The 18,202-nt window shown below is 42.4% G+C and overlaps 1 protein-coding gene across 1 annotated transcript in view; it reads left to right on the top strand.

Moving 5' to 3' along the window:
• Positions 1–18,202, top strand: part of WIPF1 (WAS/WASL interacting protein family member 1) — an 81,169-nt gene that overhangs the window by 46,775 nt on the left and 16,192 nt on the right. The window contains exons 2-3 of the mRNA XM_024212915.1: positions 15,182–15,270; positions 16,310–16,439. Coding sequence (XP_024068683.1) covers positions 15,220–15,270; positions 16,310–16,439 — 181 coding nt within the window. The 5' untranslated portion in view covers positions 15,182–15,219. The remainder of the gene's footprint in view (positions 1–15,181; positions 15,271–16,309; positions 16,440–18,202) is intronic.

Here is an 18,202-nt window from a genome sequence, read left to right as displayed (position 1 = left end):
GGGGCAGGGCGGCAAGAGGGCGGCGAGCCCCGGCTGGGGCTCGGCTCGGCTCTTCCCCCGGCGGCCAGAGCGCCGCGCCGCCCCCCTCCAGGTGCCGCCCCAAGCACCAGCTTGGGTGCCTGGTGCCTGGAGCCGGCCCTGCATCCGGGGCCTGTTCAGATCCACGCCAAGATTTCTCCCCCAGCTGCAGGAAGCTCTGCAAACTCTCCCCCACCCCCCTTCCTGCACCCATCACTCCTCAGCTGTAGGGGGTGCGATTGCTGTACAGGGAGCTGCTCCGCCATCCACCCAAACCCCATGCATCCAGACCCCCTCATACTCAGACCCTCCCGCCAAGCCTCACCCCCCCACACACACATGCAGAACCCTCCCCCCATAAGCCCCACTTCCCCTGCACCCTGGACTACCCCACCGAGCCCCAACCAGTTGCACCTAGATCTCCACCCCATGCCCACAGCATCTAGATGACACCCACCCCGCTGAGCCCCAACCACCATCATCTGGACCCCCCTGAAGAGTCCCATTACTGTTGCACCCAGAACCTCCAACAAGCCCCTGTGCATCCAGATCCCCCTGCACCCAGACCCGCACTGAGCTGCCCATACCCACATTGCCCCATACAGAACCCTCTCAACCCACACCTGGATCCCCCCATGTTAAGCTCCTCCACACTTGGATCCTGCCTGTGACAAGTTCAGTCACAGAGACCCCCCTTGGGACTGTTACCTGACGTACTAGAATTACCTCTGAGCCTGTTTTCCACTGCCAGCTTGGGACTCCAGAACCCTGCCTTGTTGAGCCAGACACGCTAGCCTGCTGCAACACAGACCCAGGTCTGGTCCATGCCCCCAAAACTGCAGACTTTAACCAAAAACTGCTCAGCAAGTCACCTATCTCCAGCACCCAGTTCCCAATGGGATTCAAACCCCAAATAAATCTGTTTTGCTCTGTATAAAGCTTATACAGTGTAAACTCATAAATTGTCCTCCCTCTATAATACTGATAGAGAGATATGCACAGCTGTTTGCTCCCCAGGTATGAATCACTTACTCTGGGTTAATTAATAAACAAAAGTGATTTTATTAAGTATAAAAAGTAGGATTTAAGTGGTTTTAAGTAATAACAGACAGAACAAAGTAAGTTACCAAGCAAAATAAAACAAAACACGGAAGTCTAAGCCTAATACATTTCAGAAACTGAGTAGAGGTAAATCTCACCCTCAGAGATGTTCCAATAAGCTTATTTCACAGACTAGACTCCTTCTTAGTCTGGACCCAATCCTTTCCTCTGGTACAGTTCTTGTTAGTTCCATCTCAGGTGGTAACTAGGGGATTTCTCATGACTGGCAGACCCCTTTGTTCTGTTCCACCCCTTTTTATATCTTTGGCACAAGGCAGGAATCCTTTGTCTCTCTCTGGATTCCCACCCTTCCTTCTAAATGGAAAAGCATCAGGTTTAAGATGGATTCCAGTACCAGGTGATATGGTCACATGTCCTGTGAGACCCCAAGCCTCCATTCTTTCCGGCCTGACTCACAGGAAGCCATTTACAACCAATTGTTCTAATTAATGGGAGTCATCAAGATCCTAAGCCACCATTAATGGCCCACACTTTGCATAATTACAATAGGACCTGAGTAATACATCATATTTCTAGTTTTAGATACAAGAACGAAACATTCATACAAATAGGATGAACACACTCAGTAGATTATAAGCTTTGTAATGATACCTTACAAGAGACCTTTTGCATAAAGCATATTCCAGTTACATTATATTCACACTCATTAGAATATTTCCATAAAACCATATATGGAGTGCGTCACACTGCCTTGCTGAGCCTACCTGCCCACACAGAGGAGCAGGGCCCTGGGGTGTTTCTGGGACAGGCAGGGTCCTTGCGCTGTGTTGGGGTTGGATGCAGCCTCGTTGCTGAGTCTGTGTCCGGGGTGGGGGAGGGGGCGGCACAGTGATCTTCCGCCTCTGTGCAGCCAGTGGTATGTGCTCCCCATTGCCATGCTAGAGCCTCCACATTTATTTGACAAACAAAAATTTGCAGAATTTTTTTAAGATTTTGGTGCAGAATTTTAAATTTTTTGGTGCAGAATGCCCTTGGGAGTAACATTTGGTAATTTGCAAAATAACTTACATTAAGATCACAGCCTCCCTGCACTGGTCCTTAGTGTTTAACGTATGTGAGTTTTAGTGCAGTTTTTAGTTGTATCAGCTCCTAGTGATTGGAGTAGATGCCTTGAAAGAGGATGAAAACATATACTGCTGCATTCTAATCCTCCTCTAGATGACTTTGTAGCGTGGATGCTTTTGGATTTGAGAGTTTTTAGTTCTAGTCTCAGCAGGGGCAGATTCCCCAAACCAATCTGTGATGGAACCCCTGGGATGGTCTGTCTGCTATTAGTAACACTAACCTGATGGATTATAAACCTCAACAGGTTTGGAGAGTTTTTTCTTTTTCTTTGCTTTAAGAAAGGGAAGGGTTGGAGAAGCCCAAAGAAAATGGAGAAAGTCTATCAATATTCTAAGGTATATTTAAAAAGCATAGTTATATTGTGGTAGCTTCTTATCATTCCAAACCTTGATGAAAGGTGCCAGCAACATTTTGAGCAATACTAGAGACAGCACTGGGGTATTTCTGTTATTACTTTGCACATGGCCCATGATATTGATTGTGGAGTTGTCATAATGTACTGGATTTGTATGTGAGGCCCCTGCCAGCTGTGGAAAATTCTTCTTTTAGCTCAGATACAGACCTTTATTTTTGGAGCTTAAGCACCGGGTTTCTAGTCTTGGATAAGTTGTGTATTAGGTTCCTGTTATTGTATCTCTTGCCTACAGCACAAGGATTCATTACAGTGAGTGTTCAGATATTGCCCCTTTTAATTTTTATATATAAAATAGTGTTAATATACCGTACTTTCCAGAAATAAAATACAAAGAAATTAACATTGGATTGCAAAGATTTATGGTCCTAAAGTGTCAAAGCCAGAGACCCTCATCCTTTTGATTTGTAAAATGGTGCTTTGTCTCACTGCTCATTAGTGTTACAAGCACCTTCGTTGTTTGCAACTACAGTAGGTACATTTATTGCACCAACAGAAGTTAACATAAGAAAGGCCATGCTGGGTCAGACCAATGGTCTGTCTAGTCCAGTATCCTGCCTTCTGCCAGAGACCGTTGCCAGATGCTTCAGGGAGAATGAACAAAACAGGGTAGTTTGTCAAGTGATCCATCCTCTATCATCCAGTCCCAGCTTCTGGCAATCAGAGGTTTAGGGACACCCAGAACATAGGATTGCATTCCTGACCATCTTGGCTAATAGCCATGGATGGACCTGTCCTTCATGAATTTATCTAATTCTTGTTTGAACCCACTTATGCTTTTGACCTTCACAACATTCCCTGGCAATCCACAGGTTGATAGTACATCTTCACAATGCACATTCTTTTGTTTGTTTTAAACCTGTGGCCTATTAATTTCATTGGTGGTCCTATGTTCTTTTGTTAAGTGAAGGGGTAAATAACACTTCCTTATTCACTTTCTCCACACCTTTCATGATTTTATAGACCTCTATCATATCCCCCTTAATCATCTCTTTTCTAAGCTGAACCGCCTTGATATTTTTAGTCTTTCCTCATTTGGAAGCCATTCCATACCCTTGATCGTCTTTGTTGCCTTTCTTAGAACTTTCTCCAGTTCCAGTATATTCTGGACAAAGTATTCAACATGTAGGCACATCATGGATTCATATATTGGCATTATGATATTTTTCTGTCATATTATCTATCCCTTTCCGAATGGTTCCTGGCATCATTGTTGTTTGTTTGTTTTTTGACAGCCGCTACACGTTGAGAACTATCCATAATGACTCCAATATCTCTTTATTAACTGGTAACAGCTAATTTAGACCCCATGATTTTGTATGTATAGTTAGTATTATGTTTTCCAATGTGCATTACTTTGCATTTATAAACATCGACTTTCATCTTCCATTTTTTTTGCCCAGTTGTCACAGTTTTGAGATCCCTTTAACTTTTCGTAGTCTGCTTTGGACTTAACTATCTTCAGTAATTTTGTATTATCTGCAAACTTTGCCACCTCACTGTTTATCCCTTTTCCCAGATCATTTATGAATATGTTGAACAGCATTGGTCCCACTACAGAGTATTAGGGGACCCCACTATTCTCTCCACTGTGGGGAAAATGACCATTTATTCCTACCCTTTGTATCCTATTTTTTAACCAGTTATTGATCCATAAGAGGACCTTCCCTCTTATCCCATGACTGCTTAGATTCCTTGAGAGCCTTTGGTAAGTGATCTTGTCAAAGGCTTTCTGAAAATCCAAGTACATCATATCGACTGCATCACACTAATCACATGCTTACTGACTCCCTCAAATAATTGTAATAGAATGGTGAGGCATGACTTCCATTTACAAAAGCCATGTTGAGTCTTCTGCAACATCATGTTTATATAATATATGTCTGATCATTTTGTTCTTTACTATGGTTTCAACCAGTTTGACTGGTATTAAAGTTAGGCTTACTGGGCTGTAATTGCCAGGATCATCTCTGGAGCCTTATCTGAAAATTGGCATTACATTAGCTACACTCCAGTCATCTGTTACAGAGGCTGATTTCAGTGATAAGTTACATACCACAGTTAGAAGTTCTATAATTTCATATTTGAGATCCTTCAGAACTCTTGGGTAAAGACCAGGTGGTCCTGGTAACTTATTACTATTTAATTTATCAGTTTGTTCCAAAAGCTCCTATATTGATACCTCAGTCTTGGACAGTTCCTCAGATTTGTGTGGGAATCTCCTTCACATCATCTGCAGTGAAGATTGATGCAAAGAATTCATTTAGCTTCTCCGCAACACCTTTGTCTTCCTTGAGTGCTCTTTTAGCATTTTGATCATCCAGTGGACCCACTGATTGTTTGGCAGGCATCCTGTTTCTGATGTACTAATAAAAAATTGTTGCTGTTAATTTTTGTAATCTTTTGCTTGTTGCTCTTCAAATTCTTTTTTGGCCTGCCTAATTATATTTTTAATCTTGGCTTTCCAGAGTTTGTTCTTATCCATTTTCCTCAGTATTGAGTATTCCCCAACAAATTATGTTCATCAAAATTGTCAGACACATAGATGAACATAATTTGTTGGGGAATAATCAACATGGTTTTTGTAAAGGGAAATCATGCTTCACCAATCTACTAGAATTCTTTGAGGGGATCAACAAGCATGTGGACAAGGGGGATCCAGTGGATATTGTGTATTTAGATTTCCAGAAAGCCTTTGAAAAGGTCCCTCACCAAAAGGCTCTTAAGTAAAGTAAGCAGTCATGGGATAAGAGGGAAGGTTCTCTCATGGATTGGTAACTGGTTAAAAGATAGGAAACAAAGGGTAGGAATAAATGGTCAGTTTTCAGAATGGAGAGAGGTAAATAGTGGTGTCCCCCAGGGGTCTGTACTGGGACCAGTCCTATTTAACATAATCATAAATGATCTGGAAAAAGGGGTAAACAGTGAGGTGGCAAAATTTGCAGATGATACAAATCTACTCAAGATAGTTAAGTCCCAGGCAGACTGCGAAGAGCTACAAAAGGATCTCTCAAAACTGGGTGATTGGGCAACAAAATGGCAGATGAAATTCAATGCTGAGAAATGCAAAGTAATGCACATTGGAAAACATAATCCTAACTATACATATAAAATGATGGGGTCAAAATTAACTGTTACCACTCAAGAAAGAGATCTTGGAGTCATTGTGGATAGTTCTCTGAAAACATCCACTCAATATGCAGTGGCAGTCAAAAAAGCGAACAGAATGTTGGGAATCACTAAGAAAAGGATAGATAAGACAGAAAATATCATATTGCCTCTATATACATCCATGGTATGCCCACATCTTGAATACTGTGTGCAGATGTGGTCGCCCCATCTCAAAAAAGATATATTGGAACTGGAAAAGGGTTCAGAAAAGGGCAACAAAAATGATTAGGGAATGGCTGTTATATGAGGAGAGATTAATAAGACTGGGACTTTTCAGTTTGGAAAAGAGATGACTAAGGGGGGGGATATGATAGAGATCTATAAAATCATGACTGGTGTGGAGAAAGTAAATAAGGAAGTGTTATTTACTCCTCCTCATAACACAAGAACTAGGGGCCACCAAATGAAATTAATAGGCAGCAGGTTTAAAACAAACAAAAGGAAGTATTTTTTCACAGAACGCACAGTCATCCTGTGGCACTCCTTGCCAAAAGATGTTGTGAAGGCCTAGACTATAACAGGGTTCAAAAAAGAACTAGATAAATTCGTGGAGGATAGGTCCATCAATGGCTATTAGCCAGGATGGGCAGGGATGGTGCCCCTAGCCTCTGTTTGCCAGAAGCTGGGAATGGGAGACAGGGGATGGATCACTTGATGATTACCTGCTCCGTTCATTCCCTCTGGGGCACCTGGCATTGGCCACTGTCGGAAGACAGGATACTGGGCTAGATGGACCTTTGGTCTGACCTTGTATGGCCGTTCTTATGTTCTCAGTAGGATTTTACTTCTGATTTTTAAAAGATGTCCTTTTTGTCTCTAACCATCTCTTTTCCTCTGTTATTTAGCTATGGTGACATTTTATTGGTCCTCTTGCTGTTTTTGTTTTGTTTGGTTTATACATATAGTTTGAACCTCTTTTATGCTGGTTTAAAATAGTTTCCATGCAGCTTGCAGGCATTTCCCTCATGTGACTGTTCCTTTAAATTTCCATTTAATTAGCCACTTCCTTTTTGTGTAGTTCACCTTTTTGAAGTTAAATGCTACTGTGGTGGCTTTCTTTGGTATTTTTTGGTATTTTTCCCCCCCGCACAAGGATGTTAAATTTAATTAATTATGGTTATCGCTTTTACCGAGCGGTTCAGCTATATTCATCTCCAGGGCCGGCTCCAGGCACCAGCGCAACAAGCAGGTGCTTGGGGCAGCGAACGGAAAGGGGCGGCACGTCCGGCTCTTTGGCGGCAATTCGGCGGCGGGTCCCTCAGTCCCTCTCAGAGGGAAGGACCTGCCGCCGAATTGCCACCGAAGAATGAAGCGGCGGCGGTAGGGCTGCTGCCGATCGCAGCTTTTTTCTTTTTTTCTTTTTTTTTTTTTTTTTTTTTTTTTCTTTTTGTGTTGCAAAAACGCTGGAGCCGGCCCTGTTCATCTCTCAGACCAGACCCTGTGTTGCCACTTAGGACTAAATTTAAGAATTGCCTCTCCACGTGTGGGTCCCAGGACTAGCTTTTCCAAGCAGTCATTAGTGATGTCTCTAAAGTTTATCTCTGCATCCCATCCTGAGGTGACATGTGCCCAGTCAATATGGGCATAGTTGAAATCCCCCATTATTATTGGGTTTTCTGTCTTTGTGACCGCTCTAATCTCCCTGAGCACTTCACAATCACTATCACCATCATGGTCAGGTGATTGGTAGTATATTTCTACTGCTATACTCTTATTATTCAAGCATGGAATTTCTATCCACAGAGATTCTATGGTAGTTTGATTCATTTAAGATTTTTATTATATTTGACTCTAAGCTTTCTTTCTCGTACAGTGTGCTCCCCCACCAGTGTGACCTACTCTATCATTCCTATGTATTTTGTACCATCGTATCGTGTCCCATTGATCACCATCATTCCACAAAATTTCTATGATGCCTATCATATCAATATCTTCATTTAATACCAGGCACTCAAGTTCACCCATTTTAGTATTTAAACTTCTTGCATTTATGTACGAGCACTTATAAAATTTATCCGTATTTAGTTGTTTGCCTTTGTTATATGATTGAATGAGACTCTTGTTTGTTTGATTGTTTCTCTTCAGCTCCTACCTGTACTTTGTCAACTTCTATCCTCTTCACTTTACTAGGATATAGAGCAGGGGTAGGCAACCTATGGCACGCGTGCCGAAGGCAGCACGCGAGCTGATTTTCAGTGGCACTCACTCTGCCCGGGTCCTGGCCACCGGTGCAGGGGGCTCTGCATTATTATTTAATTTTAAATGAAGTTTCTTCAGGTTTTTAAAATGTTTATTTACATACAACAGTAGTTTAGTTATATATTATAGACTTATAGAAAGAGATCTTCTAAAAACATTAAAATGTATTACTGGCACATGAAATCTTAAATTAGAGTGAATGAATGAAAACTCAGCACACCACTTCTGAAAGGTTACCGACCCCTGATATACAGTATCCCTTTTAATAAATTGTCCCCTATTGGATGTGTCTGTCCAAACTATGCACCTGTTGGCTTCCCCCAGCCCTTTGTTTAAAACTCCTATATGACCTTTTTAATTTTACATGCCACCAATCTGGTTCCATTTTGGTTTAGGTAGAACCCATCTTTCCAATATAGGCTCCTCCTTTCCCAAAAGGTTCCCTGTTCCTAATAAACCTAAATCCTTCCTTTGAACACCGTCTCATCCACGCATTGAGACCCAACAGTTCTGCCTGTGTAACTGGCCCTGCACGTGGAACTGGAAGCCTGTTGGAGAATACCACAATGGAGGTCCTGGACTTCAATCTCTTATCTAATAGCCTAAATTTGGTCTCCAGCACACCTTTCCATGTGTCATTGATACACACTTGTACCACGACCACCGGCTCCTCCCCAGTTCTGCACATCCATCTGTCTAGATGTCTTGAGAGGTCTGCAACCTTCACACCTGCAGGCAATTCACCATGCAATTCTCCTGGTCATCACAAACCCAACTATCTGTATTTCTAATAATCAAATCCCCCATTACTGTTATCTCTGTCTTCCTGCTAACTTGCTTTTCTTCCACTGCCACAGAGGTATCCTCGGTTCAAGAGGATACCATGACATCATCTGGAAGGAGGGTCCCAACTATGGGATCATTTCCCCTCTGCTCCAGCTTGATGTTCTCCTTTCCCAAGGCTTTCATCCTCCTCAACAGCACAGAGGCCATGACATGGGGGTGGGATCGCTCTGTTGTGTCCCGGAAAGTCTTGGCTGTGTACCTTTCTGTCTCCCTTAGCTCCCCTCTGGTCTCCACAGCCCGTACTCAAACTCTGAGAACAGTGCGCTGCTTATACCAATGCACGCACACATGCCACCTGCACACAAGGCAGGTAATCATACCTGTTGCATTCAGTGGAATAAACTGGATAGCCTCCACGCTGCTGCTGGACTTCTGCCTGCATTATTTTTACTGCTGCAGGTGTGGGTGGGGTGGTTGGTTGGGTTTTTTTGTTCTTTTTTCTTTTTTTGGGGGGGGGGGGGGGAAAGGTGTTCATTGGCCTAAGTTTAGAGAATGTTTTTTAGGTGTATCTGGCTCTCTTACTCCCTCACAGAACTCCCGTTTGCTGCTCCTGTTCACTGGCTCCTCTGGTCGCTTACAAGCTGGCTTTTTAAACCCTTGTTCTCCCTGCGTTAGCCCCACCCCCGGTCAAGGGCTCCTAAAGGGATTACGAATCAAAGGATGGCAGATAGAGCCTCATTAGGAAGTGCTCAGCCTTGCCTAGGAGGTCACTAGGTTCAGCATGCAGACCTCCATACAGCCCTCACTATAATCGTCAATCCAACAGGCACACGGTAAGCAAGCACACAACAACAAACAACCAGACAACAAACTCACCCAAGGGTCATGTGGTCACACCTCCTTCACCTGGAAAGCTCCCTCACAAAACTCCCCTGTATGCTCATCCTGTTCGCTAGCTCCATTGGACCAATAAGCTGGTCCAATAAAAGCTGGTCCAAAGTTAGTTCAATAAAATATATTACCTCACCCACCTTTTCTCTCTACTATCCTGGGACCAACACAGATACAATAACACTGCATGGGTCAGTTACAAATCCAGACTATTTAAATGTTAATTGTCAGCCATTGAGTATACTTCCTATTTGTTAAAAGTGGAATCTTTGCCTCTGCACATCTTTAATCTGTTGCATGCTGAGAAAGAGTCAATATGTTTGCCAAACATAACACAATTATTGAAGCTTTCATTGGAGGACTACAGTTAACATTTTAGAGCTATTATTCATTTTCAGTACATTGTTCTTCCTACAGGCTCAGTGATAAAACGTTACAGATCAAGCATGTTGGTATTTGCTCACAAAAAGGAAGGAAAGAAACGACTACACTGTACAAAATTTAATGTACACAGGCCAGTGCTGAATCAGAGTTGCAAGGATGGGGAGTTGTTTTTGGTACAAAATTTCAAGTCGTCCTTTCAGTGGAATGGAGTACACTGGACTAAACTCTGAAGTGACTTACTCCCACTGCAACCCTATTGACTTCAATGGGGCTGCGTTAGGAAGAAATTTGGTCCTCTGTGTTGATCTAATAGCATTTTGGAGGCCTCAGTACAGCTTTATTATTTCACATTTAGTCTGCGTGTTTAATTTATTTGAGCCTTAAAAAATGTTGCTTATTGTATAATTACTTACTCGGCCTGTGGAAAACAAAACCACAGACTAGCCAAACAGCAGTATAAGGTGACTAGAGCTATGCAAAATTCTTGCATCAAGCTTCCAACCCACTCTGCCTAAGCCTGGGCGCATTGTTGAATCTCAGCCCATGCTCACAAAGCTTCATGAGCCTTTGGGGGCTCCCTAGCAACTCTGCACTAGGCAGACTATGGGGGTTCCCACCATGCTGTTGGGACCAGGAGTGCACTTCCTGTTTCCACTCCCACCTCACCCAGTCCTTCGTAACAGCTTCTAGCCTTCTACCTGTGGGTCACTGGAGATACATGGGGGAGAGAGCCGAGGGGACCATTTGCCACTGGAGACGCAGGATAGAAAGACAGGCCATTGCCTAGTGACTGTTTTTCCCCACCTCTTTTCTAACGGGGGGAGGGATAGCTCAGTGGTTTGAGCATTGGTCTGCTAATCCCAGGGTTGTGAGTTCAATCCTTGAGGGGGCCACTTAGGGATCTGGGGCAAAATCAGTACTTGGTCCTGCTAGTGAAGGCAGGGGGCTGGACTCGATGACCTTTCAAGGTCCCTTCCACTTCTAGGAGATGGGATATCTCCATTAATTTATTTATTTATTTAATGAGTGGGGGATTAGGAAGATGAGAGAGGCCTGTTTTAGGCTAAGGGGTTTCCTTAGAGATTTGAGTTTATTAAGCTTCCAGGCCTATCTGCAGCCTTAGTTCACTTCCACCCCATTGAGCTTCTTCAGAAGCCAATTTCTGCTGGTCTAAAATGACCCATTAAAAAGGAAGGGTAACTAAAATAGTACAGTTATGCAAAACTTGATAGTTCGTTTACCAGTTACTTATTTCAGTCTTCAACATGAAACATGAATAGATTAGTTCAATTACTCACTGATTTATCTTTGAGCTGCCTACATGCATGCATTTTTATATATGAAGTGTACATTTCAGACCAGATGTTTTTCTCCTTCTGCTAAAGATGCTTTTTTCTGGGCATTTGCAATGGTGTCACTAATTTGCAATGACTTAAGCAAACTGCCTTTGTTAGCTTTTTGCCATAGCATTTAAATAAAGAAAACAAATTATTTCCCATTTCACTCAGCTGAAGGAGTTAAGATTTTATTATAAGTGAAAAGCACGACTATTTACACTCCTCCTCCCGCCCTCCCCCGTATGATGGCATAGTAATTGTGCAGGCAATTGCAGCTATGAAAAGACTGTATTAAGAAACAGGATGGTGGTGGTTTGCTGTAAGAACTAATTTTCCTGTTGACTTTTTTTTTTTTTAAACGGAAGTTGAAGAACAAAGCTGCATATGTCTTAATTAGCTCTTCTGTTAGATTTCAGATTTGAAATATATACAAAAAGATTGGGAATGGATACTATTTTGTTCACATTTTTATTTGATGATCATAAGAGTTGGAAATATGCAAAACTCTGAAAAGAAATGTTCAGAATTTACTGGAATACTGTCAATTAACACCTACTTCTGTCTGATAATATTTCAACTACTAATATTAGAGGTAACTCCTACCACTACAAAGATCAAAGAGAATTTCTATCACTTTGGTTTTGTGTATTTGACAGCGCTGTGTGTAGACTCAGTAAGTTTAGTCAGCTTCTCCTTTCATTTTTATTGGTGTCTCACAGTGCAACAGGAGAGAAACTTTTTTTAAAGGAGACTATAAACCTACAAACATTGGCAGAGACACTCCAAGGCAGAAGTAGTGCTTGAAACCATTCTGAACTCCATTTTCTCCCCCCAGTTAGTTAGATTTCAAACTGGTGGTGTATTCCCCCCTTTCTTCCCCCATTGAAGACTTTAGGCAGTATTCATTGAGGTCCCAATTCAGGAAAGCACTTAAGCACATTGAGACTAAAGCACATATTTAAAGTTAAGCACATTCTTAAGTGCTTTCTTAAACTGCAGCCTATGTAAATTCCTTCTCTCCTCTCCTCTGTGTAGCATGGATTTTGTTTTAAGTGTATTTGCAATGCTTTTTATGACTTTACAAATAACTAGGAAAATAAGTTGTTTTTCCTCTTTGAAACACTCCAGCATCTTAAGATATAAATCTATGTCTAACCAAGATTTTTTTCTAACACACCTAAACCTTCTTGTCATTTCTGAGATATTACAGAATTGCGAAGTGGTGAGTCAAATCCAGATGGTTACTAACAGCTCAGATAATTGAACTTCCCTTTTCTAGCATTAATCGGATTTTAATCAGTGTATTCTATCTAGCATGAGGTAGAGCTGAAGTACAATTTGTTTTATGCAAATCTTGTTTTGAGACTTCAAAAATAAGTGTGGAAAAAATAAGATTTGTGTATTCCTCTGAATAACTACTATGGATAATATTACTGTCAGCATGGAACCCTGGAGGATATCTTTTATTCCCACTCCCATTACTTTTTACCTGTTCTGCATAGGTATGATTTGAGTGACTGATAGTGGCACCTTCTACTAATGCCTGTTTATTTGAACTGGCAAAAGAAAAACATATGGAAAAAGGAGGCATCTTAAATAACAAACTAGCTTCCTATTCCAGAAGCCACTTCCTTTTAAATGTGTGCTTGTTCCCTCCACTTACCTATGGCAACGAGGCAGGCAAGTATATAATGCTCCCCTCTGTGATGATCTCTTCTTTCCTGCTGCTGCAGCTTGTGGCCCAGGAATTTGATCTTTCCTTCATTCAGCAGCAGTCAGCATGCTGACCCATCCTGCTTCTCCCTCCTTGTCTGGCCATCCCTCAAACACTTTGTGTCAACTACTCCTGAGCTTGGGGGGAGGGATAGCTCAGTGGTTTGAGCATTGGCCTGCTAAACCCAGGGTTGTGAGTTCAATCCTTGAGGGGGCCATTTAGGGAACTGGGGTAAAAATCTGTCTGGGGATTGGTCCTGCTTTGAGCAGGGGGTTGGACTAGATGACTCCCGAGGTCCCTTCCAACCCTGATATTCTATTATTCTAGTGCTGCTTGCCAATGGAGCCTCTTCAGCAGCCAAAACACGAAGGGTATAGCTACACTTACAGTGGCGTGTCGAGTACAGACACTGCACATCCAGCTAGCACGGGTACAAATATCAGCATTGATGGTGAGGCTCTGCTAAGACCAGTAGAGGGCCCTCCATACTGGAGCCCCCAGGGTGTGTACCCTGCACAGGCTCTCTACACACCCAAGCAGTGCCACCCACCATTACACTGCCCACTGCCTGCCTGCTGTTAGAGCTCTGGCAGGAGGGAGGAAGCTCCTGGAGCCTTTCACTGCAGCATGTAGCTACACATGTAATGCCTATACTCCGCACACCACCGTAAGTGTAGACATAGCCTAGGTTGGCTGCAGAGGAGTAGTCTGTTCTCTCTCAGTTGGGCAATTTTGTGCAAGTCCCCCCCCCCCCCCCCCCCCCCCCGCCAATGTTTGTTCATGAAAGTGTCATTTGTGCCTGTCGCTGATAACTTGCTGTCACAATATTTGGTAGGAAATCTTTCTCTCTTCTACACCCCCTCAGTCTGTTCCTATACCAAGCTGAGATTTTTCTTTTGAAAGTACGTTTTACTGTGAGGCCTGGGTTTCTGCTACAATAATAATGTGCATGTATATAGTGCTTTTCATCCTTGTAGATCCCCAAACGCTTTGGGCTAGACTGCCCCTTACCCGGCCATGTGCGGAAGTAAGGCCTCTCTGCTGCATGGCCAGGTAAGGGCAGCCGACTGCGGCTCCAGCTGAGTTGGGGGGAGAGTGGGCTGCTTGCCTTCCTTGGTGAGGAAGCAGGTGGGCAGTGAGAGGAGCCGTGGCTGGGCATATTACTGGCCTGCCAGAGTAGCTGGCCAGGCACACCGCAGGGAGTAAGGTGCTCCCAAAGAGAAATGAAGTAACAAACTTCCTGCCCCCCCCCCCCAAGTTTAAATCGCTCTTAGGGGACTGCAGCCTTTTTAAAGTACCAATTTAAAAGTTCTAATAGCCAAGGGTGTTTTTTCAAAGTGATGCTTGGAGATTTAGCTGTGTGACAATCACTGAGACTTATCCTGCAGTCCTTGCTCAGGAGAAAATCTCATGGGATTCGATGGGAATTTTGACTGAGCATTATTTATTAGTGCACATTCTCAAGTGCCTGCCACCAGAGAGAGTAGTGCGTAATAAAGCCCATCAACAGAAGATGCACAACTGAATCCCCACACACTGCGTATAGATTGTGGTGGTATTGCCTGGTAACCAGACATCTTTACCTGATCTCACCTGGAATTCTCATAGTTGCAAGCCACTGAAATCTTGTGTGGACACCCAGTTTATGTATGTCACTACTGCTAATACTTGTGGCTGTTTCTTGTCAACGTTTAAAATACAAAATATTCTCCCAACACTGATTTATGCTCAGGCCTGACCTAAACGTGAATAACGTAGCTGAAGTCAACGTACTTAGATCGACTTACCGCAGTGTCTTCACTACGGTGTGTCGACTGCTGCCGCTCCCGCATCGACTCCACCTGCGCCTCTCACCGAGCTGGAGTACAGGAGTCGACAGAAGAGCACTTGGGGATCGATTTAGACGCGATAAATCGATCCCCGCTGGATCGATCGCTGCCCGCCAATCCGTAGTGAAGACATACCCTCAGAAAATGTAGCTGCTAAATCTGTTAGCTAAGCATGTGGTTCAGCAGTCAGGATAAAGTGTGAATACAAAGGTTATAGATTTGTTACTTTACTGTATCTCATTGTTGTTGACAGATTTCATAGCAATATCGGGAAAAGTTCCACTGTAGACCATGCCTGTCCCTCCCCCTCCAGCTCCTCCGCCTCCCCCAACTCTTGCACTGGTAAGTTTCAACTTAGAAGTAGTCACATGAAATATAAATGTAAAATATTTGTTGTTACAATGTACTATGTGGGTCATATTTAAAGGGGCAAATTCTGGACCTTTGTGCAAATCATGTATTTGGGACTCGGGTAAGGGATTCCCTCCGTGGTTGGAGAATGTACTCCTTGCAGGAATACAAGCAGTGCTGCTACTCCTAAACCTAATGCAACAAGTTCAGTCTGAATGAGTAACGTGTTTTCCTTCAGTCATGAGAGACTTTAGAAACGTCTGGAAAGATTGGAACTTGTATTTTGTATAACAATACGAAACATTTCCTCTCTTTTTCTAAACTTGTCATTACCCTTTCTGAATGCTGAGGTAATGCAAAAATTACACTCTGAAAAGACAAAGCAGATGCAACTGAGGTTGGGAATCTTAAAACCTTGACTGGAAATCAGAAAGGCCTGTGATGTTTGAAGTGGAGGATCAACATTTTCCAGATAGATTTAATGAAGGAAAACAGTAGCCAAATGCTTGGTTTCCTTCCGAGGCATCCAGTGTTTGGATATTATGTACTTCAGTGTGATTTTTTTTTGTTTGTTTGTTTTTTTTCCCCCAAGAACTTCAATCTTTCTGTGCAAATCAGCACTGTGTATGGTTTGCTGTCGTTCATTCTCCAAAATAGCAACCTTTTTTTTTTTTCAGTTCCATCTTTTCAATTATATTTTTAAATTGAGATTTCTAAAAAAGACACCTCCATCTTGGCTTCATATGTATCAAATATGGACTCTGAATGCTGGGTGGAAGAGAGGACTGTTTCAAAATACACCATTGGTGTGGCAATGGATCCTGAGTATTGAAACAGAAGTAGATTTTTGGGGACCAGAATCTTTGTTTGCAAGGCTAACTGCTTTTAGTGCCACATTTGCAAGAGGGAGACTGTGACACGAAACTCATTTTGACTGCTTTTGGGTTAAAAATGGAGGTATCCATTACACCCCTTACTTAAGCAGGATGCTGCAGTTTTATTTTATATCTTTATTTGTTTCATTTTGCAGGCAAATACCGAAAAGCCTTCCTTAAACAGGTCTGAACAAGCAGGGCGAAATGCTCTCTTATCTGATATTAGCAAAGGAAAAAGGCTAAAAAAGGCTGTTACTAATGATAGAAGTGCCCCTGTCCTAGACCGTAAGTACAATTCTGTTTATTTTAATGTAGTTAATGAATGATGAGTTAATAATATGCAAAATTAGAATAGTTTTTATAATCAGCAGGTGAAGAAATGCAGGATGGTCAGGCAAAATAAATTATTGTAAATGGTCAAATAATTTGCTATATTAGTGCATGTTTTAAATCACTTGAGATATCCATTACTGTTTATAAAATGTGTATAGTAATTTGTGTGCTAACTAGTAAGTCTATAGCAAAATGTAATTGGCACAACTAAGTGTAATGGTGGGGAATGGGGAAAAACAGTGTATTGCTTTCGAGTTTTGCAGTACATGCTTATTTTAAAGGCAGACTGCAGTGATTTTTTTGTTAAGTACTTCTTTAGATGGCTATAAAAATATTCTTAATTTCAAAGCAGTATATAAAAATATCTGCACCCACCACTGATATGAAATGGTCGGCTGTTTTAATAATTACAAAAGGAACTGCATCTTGATGTCAGGACAGGAGGATGAGAGCTGCTGGTATATGCCCAGGATGGGTGGTAGAAGCAACCTGCATTCCACAGGTACCACTGGCCCTTTGGCTCTGACTAGGTGTCCATATTATATGGATGGAAACACTAAAGGAAAGAGAAGATCCAGAAAAGTATTTAATTTGCTTAAAAATATCTGGTAAAAGTATGTACTGTTCCCTGAGTCTCTGATCTTCCTGTTACAATGCTTGAAAATCTAATCAGTCTGATACCATTTAATATGAAACAGTTACATATTTATATACAAGTTATTTTAAAAATATCTCCTGAATTATTTAGTAATGTTCTACTTTTGATCAAGTGCATGGAAACGCTCTTTAAATCTCATTACAGTCTTTCTGTAATGCACTAAAAGTCTCTGCACAACAAGGCAAAAGTATGTGCAGCGTTGAGATAGTGCCCGGGTTGAGTCCTTTATTTATTAATTGACCCCAGTATCTCTAAGCAAAATCTTAGCCAAAGCTCTGAACCTCTGCTACACCTGGGTGGTGTCACTCTGGTGTGTGCGGTCGCACCATGCTGGGGTGACTCCTCTAGAGTTACCTAGCTAGACATTTATGTTCTATGCATGCAGAGGTGCTAACAGGCCACTTCACCTTGAATAAATATGTGCTAACAATATGTGTTAGCATCTGTTCCACCTTGTATTTAGTTGTGATGCTCTGAGTACCTGTCCCAGATCTGAAGAAAAGCTCTGTGTAGCTTGAAAGCTTGTCTCTCACCAACAGAAGTTGGTCCAATAAAAGCTTCTTCCAATTACTTCTTTCCAGTCTGGGGACAGAAATGCTGTGTGGCTCAACCTGCCAGATAGTGTTCTGTAGCAACTCAGTTGCATGACAGTCTACCTGTGCTGGAGGAGGCTCTCCATCCAGTTGAGCTGCTACAGTGCATCAGAACTCCACTTGGCAGATGCAGAGGAGACTGGAAAAGCACCATTCCTAAGAACTCTGGGAAGGTAGGAGAGAAACAGGAAAGAGGATCAAGAAAATAAAAGCCCATCCCTTTAGTAGGTCGTGGGGCCGCTGTCTGGTGACAGAAGGCATTTCACAGCCAGATTAGCTGACGGAAAGCACATTGACAGGCACTCAATCCAGACTTCCACGTAGAAGGGTGTAGAGAAATACAGCCTGGTCTAGCCCAGCATGTTTTAACCCTGGATTTTAATGGGAAGATGACTGAAGAACACCAAAGCACTGAAAGGAATGAGATTTCTTAAAAGTGAACCAGAAAAAACAAGCAAAGTAGA

This window comes from Terrapene carolina, unplaced genomic scaffold (genome assembly GCF_002925995.2).
Source record: "Terrapene carolina triunguis isolate 2854851 unplaced genomic scaffold, T_m_triunguis-2.0 Scaffold62, whole genome shotgun sequence".
In the NCBI taxonomy this organism is placed as follows: Eukaryota; Metazoa; Chordata; order Testudines; family Emydidae; genus Terrapene; species Terrapene triunguis.
Note: the sequence above shows the minus strand (reverse complement) of the source record. Positions and strands in the feature narration are given on the sequence as shown.